This window comes from Halictus rubicundus, chromosome 17 (assembly GCF_050948215.1).
Source record: "Halictus rubicundus isolate RS-2024b chromosome 17, iyHalRubi1_principal, whole genome shotgun sequence".
NCBI lineage: Eukaryota > Metazoa > Arthropoda > Insecta > Hymenoptera > Halictidae > Halictus > Halictus rubicundus.
In genome coordinates this window covers 6,910,727-6,929,318 of record NC_135165.1, presented here as the reverse complement: position 1 = coordinate 6,929,318, position 18,592 = coordinate 6,910,727, and the positions used below count along the sequence as shown (strand labels likewise).

The window sequence follows — 18,592 nt, the reverse complement described above, 5'->3', positions numbered from 1 at the left end:
GATAATATGAATTCGGCCTGGAATAATACAACTGGCCGGGAACTTTTGCAATTGAATTTCGAAAAACTCGATGCAATGCACAGGGTGTCGCCGATCTGCTGGTACGAACGAGTCGAAAAGAAACAATTGATAGAACAGGGTTAGAGATCGCAAAAATAATAATGATGCGCACAAGTGCATTCGCGAAAACCATTTAATAGGTTGGAAAATTGCGGGATAATACAAACGCGTGTAAGATCTCGTGGAACACAAAAGAGGAAGGCAACGAAAACATAACTATTATAATGTGCAAGAACAATGGAGGCGCTATGCAGCAATGCTAAGAACGTCGTTTCCCCGAATAGGGCGTTGATTGCAAATTCCCCGAATTCTATCAAGAATAATGTTTCTTCGTTTTCAAGAAAAACAAGTTTGAAGACTCATTGGGTTCGCGAGCTCTAGTATTTGCAGGAAGTAGAATTGGTAGGTCATGACCAGACGAGTCAGTCAGCCGTGAAAACGAAATCTCAAACGAGAAAAGATGATTCTTTCTTTAAACTTATTTTCCACGTAGGTCTAGCTCTTTCAGGCTCGTACCACCAGATCGGTCACACCCTGGATTCTTTGTATACATTAATCGAGGAAGCTTATCATTTTCTCGAAATTATCGCGATTTAATTATAGGCAATTTTTCGAGAATCGGGTATTTAGTGTTCAAATATTTCTTGGATTTACTGTATGTAAGTTTTGAATGAAACAAGAAATATATAAAATATTTATTATTTACGCGCATATGCATACACAGAATCTAAATATAATATAGTAAAGTAGTGTTGATTGTTTTATAAGAGTCTACTACTACATTCCCAGTGACCACTGCGATCGCATCTCAGAGCAAAAAAATAAATTGCCGAAGAATACTTTACTTTGCCACAACATTTGCTGTTCGAACCAGTTGCAGAGTAACGCGATTTTCTAAAATTCGATGGCTCCCTCTGAACTTTCTTCTGAATCGATATGCACGAGGGCGGACAAGACCATATTCTCGTTATCTCACGAAAAATTTCTCATGTGGGTGTACCCGCTTTTCGATACTCCCTCTGTGTATAAGGAAATCTGATCGTACGTCCCTTTACCGACTTAAATTTAGCTGGCTAAATACGGAGCGGAGGTAGATCCTTCAGCTCCGTCGTCTTGCTTACAAAATTTTGTCCACCCTCCACCTTCCGTACCTCCGTAATCCGTTCCATGCAAATTTTTTCCTTCGCCCCTCTGGCCGCTCACCCTATCCCAATCACTCCTCGCAATCACACCGCGCATCTAGATCTCGAGCATGCTTTCTCGCGAGGCATCCCTCGCTTTTCAAAATCCCCTGCTAGCTAGATACCCTGATAAACTTCGCGACAAATTTTATTTGGAAACATTACTCCCCGATGCCGAGTATATAATTCGCTGTATCCCACCCTCGCGCTTTGCAACCTTTTTACTTTCCGTTCAGACTCCCCCCACTTTCCAGCCTCTTGCCCGGTATCGCGACATTAGTCAAGTCAGCTGATTTTTAACAGAGTCCAGATATTTTTAAAAATATTTTATACAATGAAATGTGCGTTGAAAATTAAATCTCGTGAAATCTGTATGCTGTCTCAAACCCATTAAATCTTTTTATTTATTCAATTTCAAATCTTTTTTCAGGGAACCGAGACGTCTGCTTCCTCGCTGGACTTTTTCAGAGCAAGTATAAAGACGATCGACAATGCCCTAAGTGACACAAAATCTGTTTAACCCTCAAAAATAGTTGCAGAAAAGATTCTACGATAATATCTAGACTGCGGGCGTTTATCCAATTTGCAATATTTGTAGACGAATTTAAAAGAGAAATCGTACTAAATTCTGTCGAATTTTACCGCAGCATGTTTTGAAAATTCTTAGAAGCCATAAAGATCCGCAATCTAGTAATACCTCAGTTATTTTTGCTTTACACTTAAACCAACAAATCATGGTTCATCTATAACGTCACAATTCGAAGAAATACATCGTACAACGCACACAGAAATCATTTTTCAGTATGTAAAAGTAACATTGAGACCATACTAATCATTACAGAACTCGCAGACAAGAAACGATCCTGCAGATAGCACGTCGCCAGTCAAGGGTTAAATCGTCGGGCAAGAGATTGCAATGCGTCGCGGCAGTATGTATTCCGAAGATGGATCCCCAGTCTCATGAAAGAACATCCAGCAATAATATTTGTATGAACGATCGTAAAACATCGGAATTGTCTCGCGTCGTCAAGGAGCAACAGGGTTAACGGGGCTGTGTACCGATCGTTGTATTCCCGGCCGCTGTATTCCTTGAAAATTTTATTCATCAAAGCATGCCGCGCCGGCACGGAAGCAGCCCGGCCGCATAACCCGTGCACTTACGTTGTTTACGTCCAATAATTGCTCAAGAAAAACGGCGGAACAGTAACAATATTTTCGCGATAAAGCGGCGGCGGGTACCTCGATCGAAGCCCCCAGTGTGCCATGGATAGCAGAAGCGAGGCGCGGGACGGGGTAGAGGAGGATCGTTCAATATTTGCCTTGTAATCCTCGGCGTAGGTGGGCTTGATGCACAACGGTTGATCGCAGTCGCACTTAAACGAGGTGACACCCAGCTGGGAGCAAACGGCGTCGGATAGGCAGGGCTCCGCCTCGATGCACGGGAATCCCCAAACACAGCCGACCACGATCCCCTGGCTGATCTTGACGTCCGGCAGGCCGAGGTCCTTGTTGTCCAGCTGCATACTTCGCAGACAGCCCTTGTAGCTCAGGTCCCCGGACTTGAGACCTTTGCCGAGGGCTCTGGCTCGCTTGTTCAACTCCGTTCCACCTATGTACAGGGTGTCCGCGAGGTCCAGGTACCGGTTGCCTCCGCTAGGCAGGCTGATCGTTCTTTCCTGACGGTCCACCGTGATCCCGATTCCGCTCGGATTGAAATCGACGACCACTCGGTGCCATTTACCGTCGTTTACCGGCGCGCCGTGTATCAACTCCGTCGGCCCGTTCCCTTTGTTCATCAGCAGACGTATTTTACCCTCGAACAACTCGATCCCGAGGTAATCGGCGTACGACGATTGCCCGGTGTTGTAGAGCAGCAGACCGGTCTCCGCGGCCGTCTTCAACTCGAACTCCCATCTGCAACAACCCGGTCGGAGAAAATTGAAAGGAAGTCGCGGGGTTGGGACAAGAGACCCCCGGGCGAACCTCCGGATCGCTCGTTCAAACCCCCTTACCCTCGCTTCGACAGAAATTATAGTTCGACCTTGTTAACGTTGCGGTTTCAGCATTTGTAATTGCCGACACGGCGCCGCTGAATTGCTAGCCGAAATTACATGGAGGTTTCGCGAAGGTCGGATCGGCGACGCTAATGAGGAAAAACTATGTTCACACTTTGCCGTACGAGCTTCTTGAATGTGGTTAGAACCTCTCTATTTTCTATTGTACTCTGTTATTTTCGACAGACAACACTCCTATAACGCGATTAAGTCGCACCGTGTTATGAGCAAATAGGAATTAGTCCAAATCGGATCAAATTGATTCCAATAAAATTGCTATTTTTGCTCCGCGTTTTTGGAGGGTTTACTGTATTCTCTATTGATGACGAGAGAACAGAGTTTCACTTTGATTGAACACGTTCATATCACGCGGCCGCTGCCTCGTCGTGAATGATTTAAACGAAGTGGTTAGCATCGGTGTCTCGTTCGAAATCTTCGTCAGGGGTCTGAATAATATTGACAACATATTTGTGACATATTTCTGATTAAAGTGGGTCCACACATTACACCATTCGGAGCACAAGTGCTTATTTAACCCATTAACGCCCAAGAATTTTTTTTAAATAAAATTAATAAAACACACATAACTGTACTTAGATATATATTAGAAGTAAATCCACATATGACAGTAATGGAAAAAAAATAACAGGAAGCGATATATATATATGTGTGTGTGTGTGTGTGTGTGTGTGTGTGTGTGTGTGTGTATATATACATATATATGCTCAATCGAGTACAATGGGCTTATGAATGGTGTTGGATGAAACAGTCTCTTTCAGTACACAATGTAACCTTACACTTAAGGCATGCCCATCTCATATGACTATCGTTTCTACACTGTACTGAACGGATATCAACAGAGCGTACAGGGACTCGCAGTATACCGGACTGCAGAATCAAAATATGCGCGAATATCTCATTTATGGTCGGTAAAAAAGAGATAACCATTAGTAATACAGCTTTCTAAATGTTTAGTGAGTACTTGCAAACGATGGACAAAACATCTAGTCAATCTTAGATGGCGCTAGAAGCAAACAAATATAATCTTGTTATCCTGTACTCAAGCGAGTACAATGAGCGCTAATGGGCTAATTCACGGTAGAGTAGAACCTCGACTAACCGAACCGACGATACTCCTAAATTTTCCATTAAATAAATTTCAGTAAACTGGTCAAAAGTGATACATATACAACACGATTCATTATGAAAACCAGTAAGACTTTAACGTAGTATCGCAGCTGTTATCGGTTCGGATAATCGAGGTTCTACTCTGTCGTCAATTAAACTAGTAAATATAGTCCAAACTGTATGGTGTTTAGGGTCATTTTAATCAGAAAAATGTCAGGAATATGTTAACACGAGTCTTATAAGAAAAAAAAAAAAAATGAAAAACAATGTAATTTCATTGTGGGATCTTATTTGTCAAATAAGACTATGCCGCTTGATGCAATGTCCACAGGACGTTATTGAACTCAACGCTGCTCTCGAGGATTTACCTCCTCTTTAAACGGCGTTAAACGTCACAATTATAAAATGCGAAAGTGAAAGAGGAAATATGCGATGCTGGTTGTCCCGTGAATTTGGAGCGGAATACCGGGCTCGGACCGTGGCAAATCCGGATCGAATCCGGATCGAATGGGCTGGACCCAGGACCGGGCCGAGCCACGGTGTCGAGTATTAGGGAATAACGTTAAAACTCTGTAACAACGCCGCCGGGGGTATTCGCGATCGAGTTAGAATTTCGCAGTTGACTTCTTCGTCGGGTTGCGACTCCGCTCTGAATGGACCCGTTAAACCGTTAACGGAGCGTTAGCGGAATTCGGAGTTTCTTAACTGTTCGGCTCGAATTACCTGGCCGTTTGCATCTTTCGCCGCCGGGGAAAGTTCGGCTGTTACGCGCGAAACGTGACGCCAAATTGATTTAGCCGTGTTAAACGCATCCCCCGACGCCCTCTCGAATACCTGTTTTATTATTAGTCCGGCGCAGGTCTCTCTATTTCATGCGCCTTTCCCTCCCCTCTCTTTTTTGACATATCACCCCCGCGCACGTGTTCCGAGCATAACCATATTTTCGCGCGATACTTTAAATATACAAACCATCTTTTACCGCCAACACGCTCGCCTATTTTCGAGATAAAATACGGCTTTAGAGACATTCGCGATAACGAATTTCGAACAGCGTTTCCCGGGGTAGAAAAGTACCAGTGTTTGCTAATCAGCCGATTTCCTGGCTCGGTAATAAACGAATGTTCACAGGTTCTCGTAATAAAATATGGGAAAGCTCGGACTAATTACGGTAAATGTGACGACGGAGCGGCGGGAAAAGCGATATCGATAATCGCGAATACGCGTTTTGCATCCCGTTTTTTTGCGCGTATTCAAAGTTTCGGTGAAATATGGATTCGTTATTGCACCGGTACGCGGTTTTAGAACGATTACTCTTATTTTTAATCCCTTCTTCTGGTCCGTTTTGTACGCGTTGATATTTGCGGACGAAACCTGCTATCGAGGGGAATTTAAATTACATCGTTTTTTAATAAGGTGATCACAGCCAGTAACTTTTCCTACATACGTGGATTAAATGGAAAATGCTTCCAGGTTTCAATTTGTGTCGAAACGATGTATTTTAATCAACGGAACGATTTTTTAATAATTCTCGCATAATTCCTTGAATTTGCATTTTCATTTCTCCATGTCATGTTCAATTTTTCCCCGAGCATCTTGTCCAACGATAGTTTTCGAAAGCTGTGATGCAAGAATTGATGATCCTGAGCGTTCAGCAACTTTCTCGCAGTCCTTTCCAAGTCTTCATTGATTTCAAACTGGCAGTCTCGAAGATGTTCCTTCAAATTTCGGAAAAGGAGGAAATCGTGCGAGGGTGGAGTCTGAGTTTGGAAAAGACGGAAGCGGTCGAATGCGCAAGATGGTCAATTCTTTCTTGACGGCTTTCAAAAACTTATCCGACCTTGCTGGAACTCTGCAGGGAAGCCGACTGCGCGGAAAAGTTAACACGACGAATCAAAGGGCGAGAATCAAGAATCATTTTTTCTTCCTCTCTCTTTCGCCAATTTCCATGTCAATAACACTGATCGATAAATCGATCCTACACCGTTTCTCTACAACTGACTTGGGTTAATCAATCAAGATTAGAGAAAGCCTTGCAATTATTAACTTTAATATGTCCATCTTCACTTAGGAAGTCTCATTTTCATCTCAATATTTAATTCTTCTCACAAAATTCCAACACTGGCTGCCGAATCAGCAACCTCAAAAATTCCACAAAATTAAAGCAATTTATTTGACACTAGATTTACGGGGTCCATCAAAATGAAGGCTTGTAACGTGTTTAATTCACTATTATTGAGATTGTAAAGATGCATGAGGAATTATTCGACAAATTTATTTTTTGGGTGTATACTATTTATAAAGAATGGCTAAAAATTTGGATGGATATGTACTTGTTATTTTTACAATGTAACGTAAAACTTTTAGTGTTGCGTAAACCTAGTGTCGGTGAAATAAACCTTCAACAGTCTTGAATTTTCCAGATCTTAACCACATTTGATACAGTGTGTGTATTAGCACGGAAAAGAATTTTATGGACACATAATTTTATGGACACTTTTTTTGATTCGAAGTTATTTCATTCAGTCTCCACGGCGTGCCCCATGTCAAAAAAACCAAGATCCAAAGGTCATACAAAAAAGTTGACTTAATAAAAAAGATGCCCCTATTTATTTTAAACCAAACAAAGGAAAAATCATCAAGATACATAATTGCAGTCCTAATATATTTAATCTTAAGTGAACGCAAAAAATTACGGGTTTTTGCAATTATCTAAAAATCAAGACCGAATCAGAAAAAGTGTTAGGGGTGAAAGTTGTTTCATTTGGGGTCCTCTATAGCTGGTTGACGTTTGGCCGTTTAAAAACGGATGACCCTGTATATGGATGACACGAGAGTCAACATGCTAACACTAAACCTACCGAGCCTTCAAAGTAACTGATGCCATGTTGTCTTATAAAAATGACGAGATTGAATTTATTTGGATTTTGTGCGGTTCGTATTATAATACATGCCCTGCTAAATATATTTACTGAATCATTTCCCACGAAAGCATCTTTATAATTTCAGTAATTGTAAAATAAAGAATTCGGAGGCGGTCATAATAGGCGGTTTATAATACTCAGAATTAAAATTATTCTAGCGATTATTGCGACGAGAAGTAATTTGTGCGAGCGATGAACGCAATGTGCAGTCGCACTTCAGAAACATCGAGAAGTACGAGGGCTCTATTTCCCGAATAATCGCGAGCTGCGCAAACTATCAATTTTCTCTGTCCGAATAAATGAAGTCGGGTGTTAGAGAATTAGCCCCATTGTCCGAACAGAGTTTCGTCTTCCAATTGAGTGGGATACACAATGCCGCGCGCGACCCCGATTTCCCTAGAAGTTCGAAAATCGTCGTTGGGCATCGCTTGTCATTCAAGCCGCGTAATAGCGCCGATAATAGCAGTTTCAGGGTCAGAGCCGTCAAAGGGACAAAGGCGAGCCGGGGAATGGCGGCCAGTTTCCGCCGTGAATCATACTCTAACGAAGGCCCGGAAAACCTCTATGGTTCCCCGGATTTCCGTGGAAGAAAAAGCCCGGCGGTTAGTCGCGGACCATGTAATTAGACGTAACGCCCTGCCCGGCATGGCCCGGGGCGCAAATGTGGCGAAAAACTGCTGCGAAAACATGCTCGGCCCCGTGGATTAATGGCCGCCGAGCGTCGAACTTCCAGTCGACTGCCGAGGGTGGACCACGAAAACTGGCCGGGCAAGCTCTGATCGCGATTAACGTCTTGTTTACACGTCGGTCGGTGGATGCCCGACGGATGAGCGACGGCGCATAAAAGACGCCTACGTCGATGCTGCGTCGTCCGTCTAAGTGGATACACGAGAAATATCGCCGCCCTTCGTACTGCATTTATGACAGAAACGAGTGTGTATAATTTCAAGTCCCACGGCAATTTAAGAGCATCAATGTATTATATTCATTTTGTTAACGTTATTGAGGAGGATTTCCATTCTTCGAAATTGACGTAGACAATTTTTATTTTCCATAACGATCCGTGATGATTCGTAAACACATTCGTGACATTTTTCTGATCAAAAGGAGTCCAAACACGATACAATTTCGATCAAATTTACCCGTTTAATACACGATACAGTGGAACCTCTACTATCCGAACGATTCAGTGCTGGATTAAACCGTCGCTGATTTGCAAAATGAATTGCTGCATATTGAACCGTTTGTATGTGAAACACGTATTCAAAGAATTCCAAGGAATTCGGGTCTCAACAGTTCGGATAATGGAGGTTCCACTCTATCCTGAATTAAACGAGTAAATGTAGTGCAAATTGTATCGTGCTTGGTATCATTTTAATCAGGAAAATGTCACGAACACGTTGACAAAAGAGACGTTGGCGTATCTGTAACAAGCCACGAGTGGTCTCAGGAAAAAGAGACATTCCTCACGGCGGCTCGAAGCCACGTGACTCGCGCGAGGTTTCGCAGAAGATGTTATCGTAAAACCAAGTCACAATCGATCAAATTGTGGCTCGAATTAATCGGGCCAGTTGAAAAGGTCGCTAAACAAGAAGGACTACAGAGGAGGACTATAGAATCGCGGTAGACGTCGCGTTGGATGGACGATTTCGAGCGTTTCGCGACTGCGCCGGACTGTTTGCCGTGGAGAGATGCCTCGGACTGTTGAGTTCCCGAAGCGTGTAGCGTCGTCGAACGAATTTCGAAGCGCCATACAAACACGAGGGTGTCAAGGCGAGGAGGATTGTCGGCATTGTTTCGACAGTGGTCCGCGAAGCACGCAACAGGTCCTCTCGTGGGCGTTTACCGCGCCTGAAACGAGCCACGAATTAAGAATCGCGTTGCGGAGGATGGGGCTTTTAATTTCCGAAGGACAAAGGCTTCCGGGCGACGATGGCGAACGAACAGGGCGCAAACTCTCGTTATTCTGACCCCGGGAATGGAGTTCGAAGCGTGGGAAACGCTGCTCGTCGCACACCCCGCGCTCGCGCGATTATGAAAAGTCATTCCCCGCCGCCGCGATATTGCAGTTTCGGGAAGTGCGCGTTACCATAATTAACGCCGCGGTAACGTTCAACTTTCGGCGTCGGACGGGCTGGAATCCGCGGCGATTTTCTCGCACGGCCAAGCCGCAATGATCCCAAAGCTGCTCGGAGCCGACGCTCGATTTGCCCGGGATATGCAAGAGAGAGAGAGAGAGAGTGAGAGAGAGAGAGTGAGAGAGTGACCCCGTTCGACCCCCCGCGTGTGTTTACTGCGATTAATCGTAATTAATTATTATTGATAATCGATGACGTTCCGCCGGCACAATTATCGCGCGCATTAATTGTTAATCCGAGCATTGTCCGCCGATTCATTGTCGGACTGCTGCCCCGAGACTATCCGCCCCTTTCTCTCCCTCTCTTTCTCCCTCTCTTTGCCCCTTGGCCTCTCTCGCTCTTTCTTTCGTTCTCGCATCAAACGGTCCGTATCGTTTCCGGACCACAATATCGTGGCCCAATTAGTTCGGATAATGCGCGGGCATCGTCTTCGATTTTTTGACCTCGCCTTTCATGCACACACGAAAAGCCTGCCAATTAAAATCGGAACTCCTCCGGAATCGACGACGAAATCTGTAGCGGCTCGAATCGAACGCTGCTACGACGGACCTGAGCGATTTCGTCGCGTTAAGCTATGTCCACACTGAAGCAACAGCGAGAAACTTTTAGTTGACGTTCGTTGCTTCAGTGTGGACATATGTAGCTTTACGTGCACCGAGTGACTTTTCTGCTGATTATAGAACCGGGGGGAAAAAGCATGACGTTTTAGTGGACTGCGGAGAGGAAGTAGAAGCTGCCGGTTGCTATAGTTTTATCGAGTTGGACGTTTGTTCATCGGTGACCCTTTTTGAAAAAGAATCTTGGCCTTTGAGACAGAATGAACTCTTTGGAAGCTTCTCCATTGTTCCCCAAATCTTGAGGCCGAAATTCATTGAACCACTAATTTTTATTGGTGCAAGAGAAACGATTTTTTTCACGATTTTGTGTTTGCTCCACTGTTTGATTTTCACTCTTCACCGCCTTGTACAAGTTACCTTACACAATTGGGAGACTTATTTATTTCAACTAACTTTGAACTGGAACAATATAAACGATTCGTGATGAACAGCATCTGCCGTTTAATCTTATTTAGAAGAATTCAAGCTTTTATATGCACCGATCTATTATAGCACATAGAATGGCTGTTGCAAAAGTGATCCTTATAATTTTGTACAAAGTTTGTTTTTATTTAATTGTCGTCATTAGAGAACGGATCTTGGTGCAAAATAAAAATTCTCCACCTATATAGCAACGATCTGGAGCAAAGTAAACATTGATTTCTTAATAGGTTCAATAGGTTGTAAATAAAATAACAATAGTTCTAAATTCTTTTGATGATGTTACTGTTCCGTGCTACGGTCCATTCTTGACGAAAATGTAGTAGTCCACAGAGTTAGAATAACACGACATATTTTAATAGTTCCTCTCAGGAATGATTAATTACAGAGGAAAAGTTTGACTACGTGGCTTGTGTGTATCGTTGTGCATTTAATTAACCCGATAAAAGTACACGTGATCTCCATTTTGAGGAATGTTTCCATTTCCTACGTTTAACTGACATATCGATTTCTACGTTACACACAAGTTTCATTAAAATCGGATGAAATCTGTTTGAACAATGGCTCCGTTTTCGAGGATATCGATTTTTGAGAATTTATATCAGATTCAGTTCACGTCCGCGTACCTGGCAGTACCGATTTCATAATTTAGTTATTAAATAAATCAACATATAATAATTACAAAACAATCTACACATGTTCCACCCGTGTTTTAACAATGAAGAATTAATTTCGCTGCGATTGTACGGATACTACCGCTGCACGGATTTACCGTGCTTTATTTAATTTCATGCTGCTTCATTAAAAATGCATTTCGTGTTAAAATGATATCAGACAAATATTCGCCGGAAATGTATATTTATTGTGCATAAATATAGGACGATTATGGATCCGGAAGGGCTCTTTGCCCGTTGGTGGATTGCGAAATATTCGATGATTAAATTCGATTGCCTGTAAAACGAAACTTTTGTGTAAAACAGGCATCGTTTCGGGGATTTATTGTGCTGCGCATTGAAAAATAACGAGCCAAAATATGTAGATGTTACAAAACAAAACCTAAATGTACAGAAATAAATGGGAAAATCGATAGAAATATTATTGGAAATATATACATAATATAGATAAATACATGAAACTATAAATAAATATATAAAATGAATAAGGTAGCCAAAATAAATAGACTGAATAGATAAAATAAAGCGGATAGTATAATGAACGCACTGTTCGTAATAAATGGAAGCCAAATAGGATATCAACTACGCGCACGCTAATCCACAATCTCCCGCTAAAAATGTTGAATATATAAATAATAAAATATAAAACTAAACGCGAGAAATGAAACCAGAAGAGAATATCAAATATGGATGACGGGCGTTGATTCACCGGCTTCGCTAGGAATAATAAATACGCAAATTATAAAGTATAATATGCGATACAAATAGTAGAATGCTAACTGCAACACACGAAAATAGCGTTTCATTAATAAACTACTTTTACCCATAATTTCCAGGATTTCAAGCGTAGTTGAAAAAAAAAGAGAAAAGTGATAAGAGAAAAACGTAAAACGACAAATAAGATAAGATACACATGTCTGGTTAAGGATCAAAAGACTTGCATGTTAGAGCGTTAATTTTGCAATAAATTCAATTCTTCTCAGATCAAATAAACCGCTCGTTTCTCCTCCGCAATATTTAATCAACAACTATAAAACAAAAAGGGGGAAAAAATCCGAAAGAATCCTTATTTATAGCAGCGCAAATGCAAAACAAATCACGAGACGGGTCCAATAAAGCAGCGAAAAATCAACAAAAAAAAAAAAAAATAAAATCCAAAATGTCGAAAGCGTAAAAATGAGTTAACGTCAGAATCGATGGTTTCAGCTATCCGTTTCCAAATTCGCCACCCCTTACAGCCGAATTTATTGTCAACCAGAACGGATCGATGCCTGAAAGCGTTCGGCCGCGTCTTTCAATATTTATTCAATACCTGGTTCAGTCGACACTTCGCGGTTCCGCTTCTCAACGGTATTAATTTCACAAGCATCGTTTTTTTTTTGTTTTTATTCGAGCCCGTTGAACGGCATAGAAGAGACCTGCGAAGAAACGGCGACGGCAGCAAAGCGCGCGAATGGGGTGCGGTGGAGGGGGAGGGTGCGGATGGTTTACCATTGTGATTCCCGGGCGACAATCGAACGCCCTGTCTCCGAAAGTCTTTGTTATTCTGAAAAGTGGGATCAAAGTGCTTCCGTCGAGGACGTAACGAGAGCTCGTTGTAACCATTAGCGAGCGTCTACCGTCGTAACGCGATTACGCTTGTTGTTCGGACCTTTCCTTGCCGTTTTAACGACGCGACGACGACGGCACCGCGGGATTCCGTCGCGTCGTCGTTGCGCTGAGAAACTAAAGCGCACAGAGAAGAGCACCCCGCGCGTTCGTTAGTTAAAGAACTGTTTGAAAACGGGCTACTTGCGAACGCGAGCCGATTACCGAGAGGATCTCGGTTAACCCTGCAACACCTGCGACTCCACACCAATGGAAACTGTTTGCAGAAACGAAGACCGGGGTGAGTTGACGCAATTTTCAGTTTCTCAGTTCTGCAATGTTTGTTTGAATCAATCCAATGTTTGTTTACTCGATATATGTCAAAAAACACGGGTCTAGTCTGGGACATACAGGGTGGCCCACATAACTCTGAACAGCTCAATACCTCGAAAACTATGCCATCGATTTTAATGTTCTTAGTCTGAAATTGCATGGAACTGAAGGGCCTTTCTAACTACATAAACGTGAAGTGGCCTCCCTTCCCCTTTAACGGGGGAGGGGAGGTACCTTTGTAATTTTAAATGGAACCCCCTATAAAATGTTACATATTTAGAGTCTACAGGAAAAAACAAGTCAATTTTGTCTGAAACATTTTTTTGTCAGATACTTCCATGATGAGATATAACAGTTTGAAGTTTCGAGTTGTAGGTACTTGAACCGCTCGGAAATAGCGTTATGGAATTATACGCGCTTCATAATTTAGAAACATTTCATAATTTAAAAAAGCGACTTAGTAAAGCTGTCACTAATGAAAATAATAGTGCCAGTATTCTTGTTGCAATTACATTAAATCCTCATATTAGTTAACGTACACTTGCACAAACATCACATATTAGTCGTTCATCAATTCAACGAATTTTGAAACGGCAAAAGTATCATCCATATCACATGGTTTTATCACAAGAGCTTTCGATAGCAGATTACGATCACCGCGTAAGATTTTGTGAGTGGCTGCAGGGTGTTGTGGAAAACGACTTTTTGTGCAACATACTTTTTTCCGATGAGGCCACTTTTATGAATTCAGGGCATGTAAATAGACATAATCTGCATTATTGGGCCGTGGAAAACCCAAATTGGATGCGATGTGTTCCCTTTCAACATCGATGGTCTTTAAATGTTTGGTGTGGTCTAATAGGAGATTTTGTGATTGGACCTTATTTTTTTCAAGAAACTGTAACATCTGCAAGTTATTGTGATTTCTTAAAAAATCATTTGCCTGCGCTTTTGGAAGATGTGCCACTGCACGTTAGAAGAGAAATGTGGTTTCAACAAGACGGCGCTCCTCCACATTTTGCAATCATCATCAGGCAATTTTTGAACGAAAAATTTGGGAACAAATGGATAGGTTGTGGGGGACCTCGTCAATGGCCTCCACGATCCCCCGATCTAACACCATTCGATTTTTTCTTATGGGGATATGTAAAGGACAAAGTTATGTTTGAACCACCGACGACAAAAGAGGATATGAAACAAAGAATACGTGACGCTTGCGCTTCAGTGACTCCCGAAATGTTAAAAAATGTTAGAACAACTTTGATGTTTCGAGTAAATAAATGTTTACAAGCCCGTGGTGGACATTTTGAACATTTAATTTAAAGTACATTTTATTTCTTCACGAATAAGCAAAGGACTCAAGCGCGTATAATTCCATAACGCTATTTCCGAGCGGTTCAAGTAAATACCTACAACTCGAAACTTCAAACTGTTATATCTCATCATGGAAGTATCTGACAAAAAAATGTTTCAGACAAAATTGACTTGTTTTTTCCTGTAGACTCTAAATATGTAACATTTTATAGGGGGTTCCATTTAAAATTACAAAGGTACCTCCCCTCCCCCGTTAAAGGGGAAGGGAGGCCACTTCACGTTTATGTAGTCAGAAAGGCCCTTCAGTTCCATGCAATTTAAGACTAAGAACTTTAAAATCGATGGCATAGTTTTCGAGATATTGAGCTGTTCAGAGTTATGTGGGCCACCCTGTATATTGGCCAGGAGATACTACTCTGATCCACGCAGAATGAAGTTCTGGGACTTTTATCGGCTAGGCATTTGGGACATACATAGGGTAAACAGTGTATTCGAGTTCTTTGCATATCGTAAGTGAAACTTTTAGAGAAATACAGTTTTCACTTTCTCATTTCTTCAACAGTTGTTTGAATCAATTACCTAAATAAAAAGCATGCGAAAATATCACAGTGCTTACTCGATATATGTCCAAAACACGGGTCTAGCCTGGGACATATATCGGCCAGGAGATACTACTCTGATCCACGCAGAATGAAGTTCTGGGACTTTTATCGGCTAGGCATTTGGGACATACATAGGGTAAACAGTGTATTCGAGTTCTTTGCATATCGTAAGTGAAACTTTTAGAGAAATACAGTTTTCACTTTCTCATTTCTTCAACATTTGTTTGAATCAATTACCTAACTAAAAAGCATGCGAAAATATCACAGTGTTTACTCGATATATGTCCAAAACACGGGTCTAGCCGGGGGCATATAATGGCCAGGAGATACTACCTCTTTGATCCACGCAGAATGAAGAAGTTCTGGGACTTTTATCGGCTAGGCATTTGGGACATATATAGGGTAAACAGTGTATTCGAGTTCTTTGCATATTGTAAGTGAAACTTTGAGAAAAATACGTACAAAACAAGCTATAAAATATTTACTTGATCGATGCAAAATGTATTCAAGGGACTGTATTTAAGTTATATTTAAACTGCGGATTTTATGCATTTATGAGAAAAATGGGTAAGCACAATTTAAAGCAGTGGACATATGAAAAAGATTTAAGGGCACCAGCGTATTGGTTTTAGCTTAATAAAATAATTAAAAGAAGAAAGAAATTTTTATTTCGCTCCTGTGTCTTGCAATCAATGCAAGTATTTTTTATTTTGCATAAAGATCCGCAGTCTAGTTATATTGGTTAGTATATAAATGAAACAAATTAAAAGAAATATCTGCTTTTATTTATAGAATAGCAGAACAATAAAACATCAATTCTAAACTCGTTAGTTTTAAAAATGGTCTAATCTTTTAGTCTGCCGATTTCCTGTTAAATACGTTATTCGCCATTTCTGGCATTTCTATTGACAAATCGAACCTCGAATGTGCCAAAAATTAAACAACAATGACCAAACAATCAACGAACGTAAAATAAAAAAAAAAACAATGCATTTCTACAGCTATTGAGTACTGTTGACGAGAACTGGTCGACATTCGCAAAGCATGGAAACCAATGCGCTAGATATGAAACAAATCGATAATTCCTGACAAAAGCATCGTTACCATTTCGACTAGCAAACCTAGCGTCAATCATACGTCGAAATAATCAAATTTCACCGCAGCGAATTCCCTCAGGATTTTAGCGGGGCGAGTATAACGAGCCTTGGGGCGATCGTTATACTTTGCGCGACTATACGCAACCTCGGTAATATAAGGAAAGGGTTAACCGAGTTAATTGGTCCTCGGCGAACTGATAACAGAGGCAGAATTGGTTCCCGTTGATTGCCACTCGATCCTGCACGCCGTCGCCTCGCCTGCCGGAATTTATTACAACATCGTCGGACGGCCGGTTAATGCGCGGCCATTGTTTGATCTCGCCGCGCGGCCCTGCGCTCGATGAATTAAATGAAATTGTTGCGCGACGGAATTAAAGTTTCACGCCTTTGGCCCCGGGACCGGGACCGGGCCGCGCCGGTTAGTTGTTAATGAAACTGTATTTAACGGGATGATCGCGCGAGAGTCGCAACCGCGAATCGCGAGCTGCCGCGAAACACGAGCACGAGCCGGGAATTGAATTCGATGAAAGCCCCCGGCCTGTGTGCGCGCCGCTTCTACGGCCGTTCCAAGAATTTATGGAAACAACTAGTCGGAATATAGAAAAACGAGGAGCACGGAGCACGCCGGGGATTAAAAGCCGGCTTTACCGGAATTTCCGGATCGCGTTCGAAACGCTACCACCCCGGTATACCCGTTGGTTTAACCCTGCAACGACCCAGAAGACAAAACACCGTTTCTCTTATTTAAAAAAAAATTCATAAAATTATTTCCCCTGTTCGCGAGGGAATTGAAACTACCAACTTGGTTCGTGCAAGGTGCTTGCCCGTAGCCCTTAGAATCGCGTAGTGTTCGTTGACACAGATTGCAAATGCACGACTCGATGTGGACGTCGCGAGTCCTTGTAGTGCGTTCATTACTGGGGAAAACAATTAAAAAACATTATTAGTGGGAGGACATTGTTAACAATATTCTCGAACGAAAAATATAATGGTGGCAAAAAGTTCACTGAAGTTTTCGTAATTGGAGAACATTTTCTCCGTTAATGGTAATAATTAGTGAGGGAAATTGTAAAAACCTTGTTAACGAAACGACACCGTCAAACCTTTTCTTGTTTACGATGCAATAGTCTAGCTGTCTTATAAAAAAAATTACGAACAAGAATTAGAAGTGTAAGAATGCCAAAAAATTCATCAAAGTTCAGAGCCCGCTCGGGAGCGTTCTCAAAGGATTAGGGTGGGTGTAATATAACTTTAGGCAACGAGGAGAAGATTGGTGGTGCTTGGGCGGTTAGGGGAAGGCGGAGGGGAGGAGCCTGGCGTAATTGGCACGGTAAAAGGGCGCCATAGGTGTACGTACCTCGATCCGGAACGGGGAATGGGCCTCGGGATCGCCGTGAACGCGCCGTCCTCGACGAAACTGACTTCCGTGTTCCTCGTCGCGTCGAATTCCGGCGAGCAGCCCCACGTCACCGCCGTAGCCTCCGACTGGCCTTTCCTCGACTTCGCGTACTGTATCACCCTCGCACCGTTGTAGATTATGTCCGCCATGCAGCCCCTCAAGTAGTCCGTGTGCCCTGCGAACATCCGAGAATTCCGTGCCGTGTCACGAATATTTCTTGAGGCGGTTCCGAGACCGTTGTTCCGCTTATCCCTTCGCGGAATTCGCAGTACTACCGATCTCCGAAGGGTCCCGACGTTTACAACGCTCTTAGCAAGGTTGAACACTAGTTACAAGGTAGAACCATACGTTGCTCGAATTATTCACCGTCTACGGCGCGCTCTTCGAGATTTCTCCGACGTGTAGAGTTCTAGACAAATATTTTAGGAATTTCTTTTGCATATGTAGTGATTGTAGATTTTCTTTGTAACTTCGAACCCGGAAGTTGCCGTTTCGATGGAACGCAGAAGTGCATAGTTTTGTTATCAATCTAACTGGAAATGTTTAACGTATAGGGTTGGGAACGTTCTAGCGGGAAACGCTGTTGGCCTTGAAGGGAGGGAAATCTTTCAACAACGCGGCTTCAGAGGGGCTGAAGTATCTTTATAATAATTAAAGTGGGGATCTTCTTGCAAAATAAAAATATCCCACCTCGATTGCAACAAACTGGGGTTATGTAGAATTTTATTTCCATTTTTAATAGCTTTAATAGGTTGAAAATAATGTAACGATACGTTTCTTCTCATATCTTTACTGTTCTGTATTCCGCTTAGTCACTTTTGTACAAATGCATTTAAAAGTAGGGAAATCTTTCAAGAACACGGCTTCAGAGGGGCTGAAGTATCTTTATAATAATTAAAGTGGGGATCTTCTTGCAAAATAAAAATATCCCACCTCGATTGCAACAAACTGGGGTTATGTAGAATTTTATTTCCATTTTTAATAGCTGTAATAGGTTGAAAATAATGTAACGATACGTTTCTTCTCATATATTTCCTGTTCTGTATTTCGCTTAGTCAGTTTTGTAA

The 18,592-nt window shown here is 42.1% G+C and overlaps 2 protein-coding genes across 2 annotated transcripts in view; both read right to left on the bottom strand.

The window, feature by feature from the left end:
- The window catches only part of LOC143362668 (integral membrane protein GPR180), a 143,064-nt gene that overhangs the window by 55,249 nt on the left and 69,223 nt on the right, over positions 1-18,592 (bottom strand). The window lies entirely within an intron of this gene.
- The window catches only part of Kon (chondroitin sulfate proteoglycan 4-like protein), a 100,806-nt gene that overhangs the window by 14,249 nt on the left and 67,965 nt on the right, over positions 1-18,592 (bottom strand). The window contains exons 4-5 of the mRNA XM_076803014.1: positions 17,484-17,700; positions 2,561-3,155 (exon numbers count right to left, since the gene is read on the bottom strand). Coding sequence (XP_076659129.1) covers positions 2,561-3,155; positions 17,484-17,700 — 812 coding nt within the window. The remainder of the gene's footprint in view (positions 1-2,560; positions 3,156-17,483; positions 17,701-18,592) is intronic.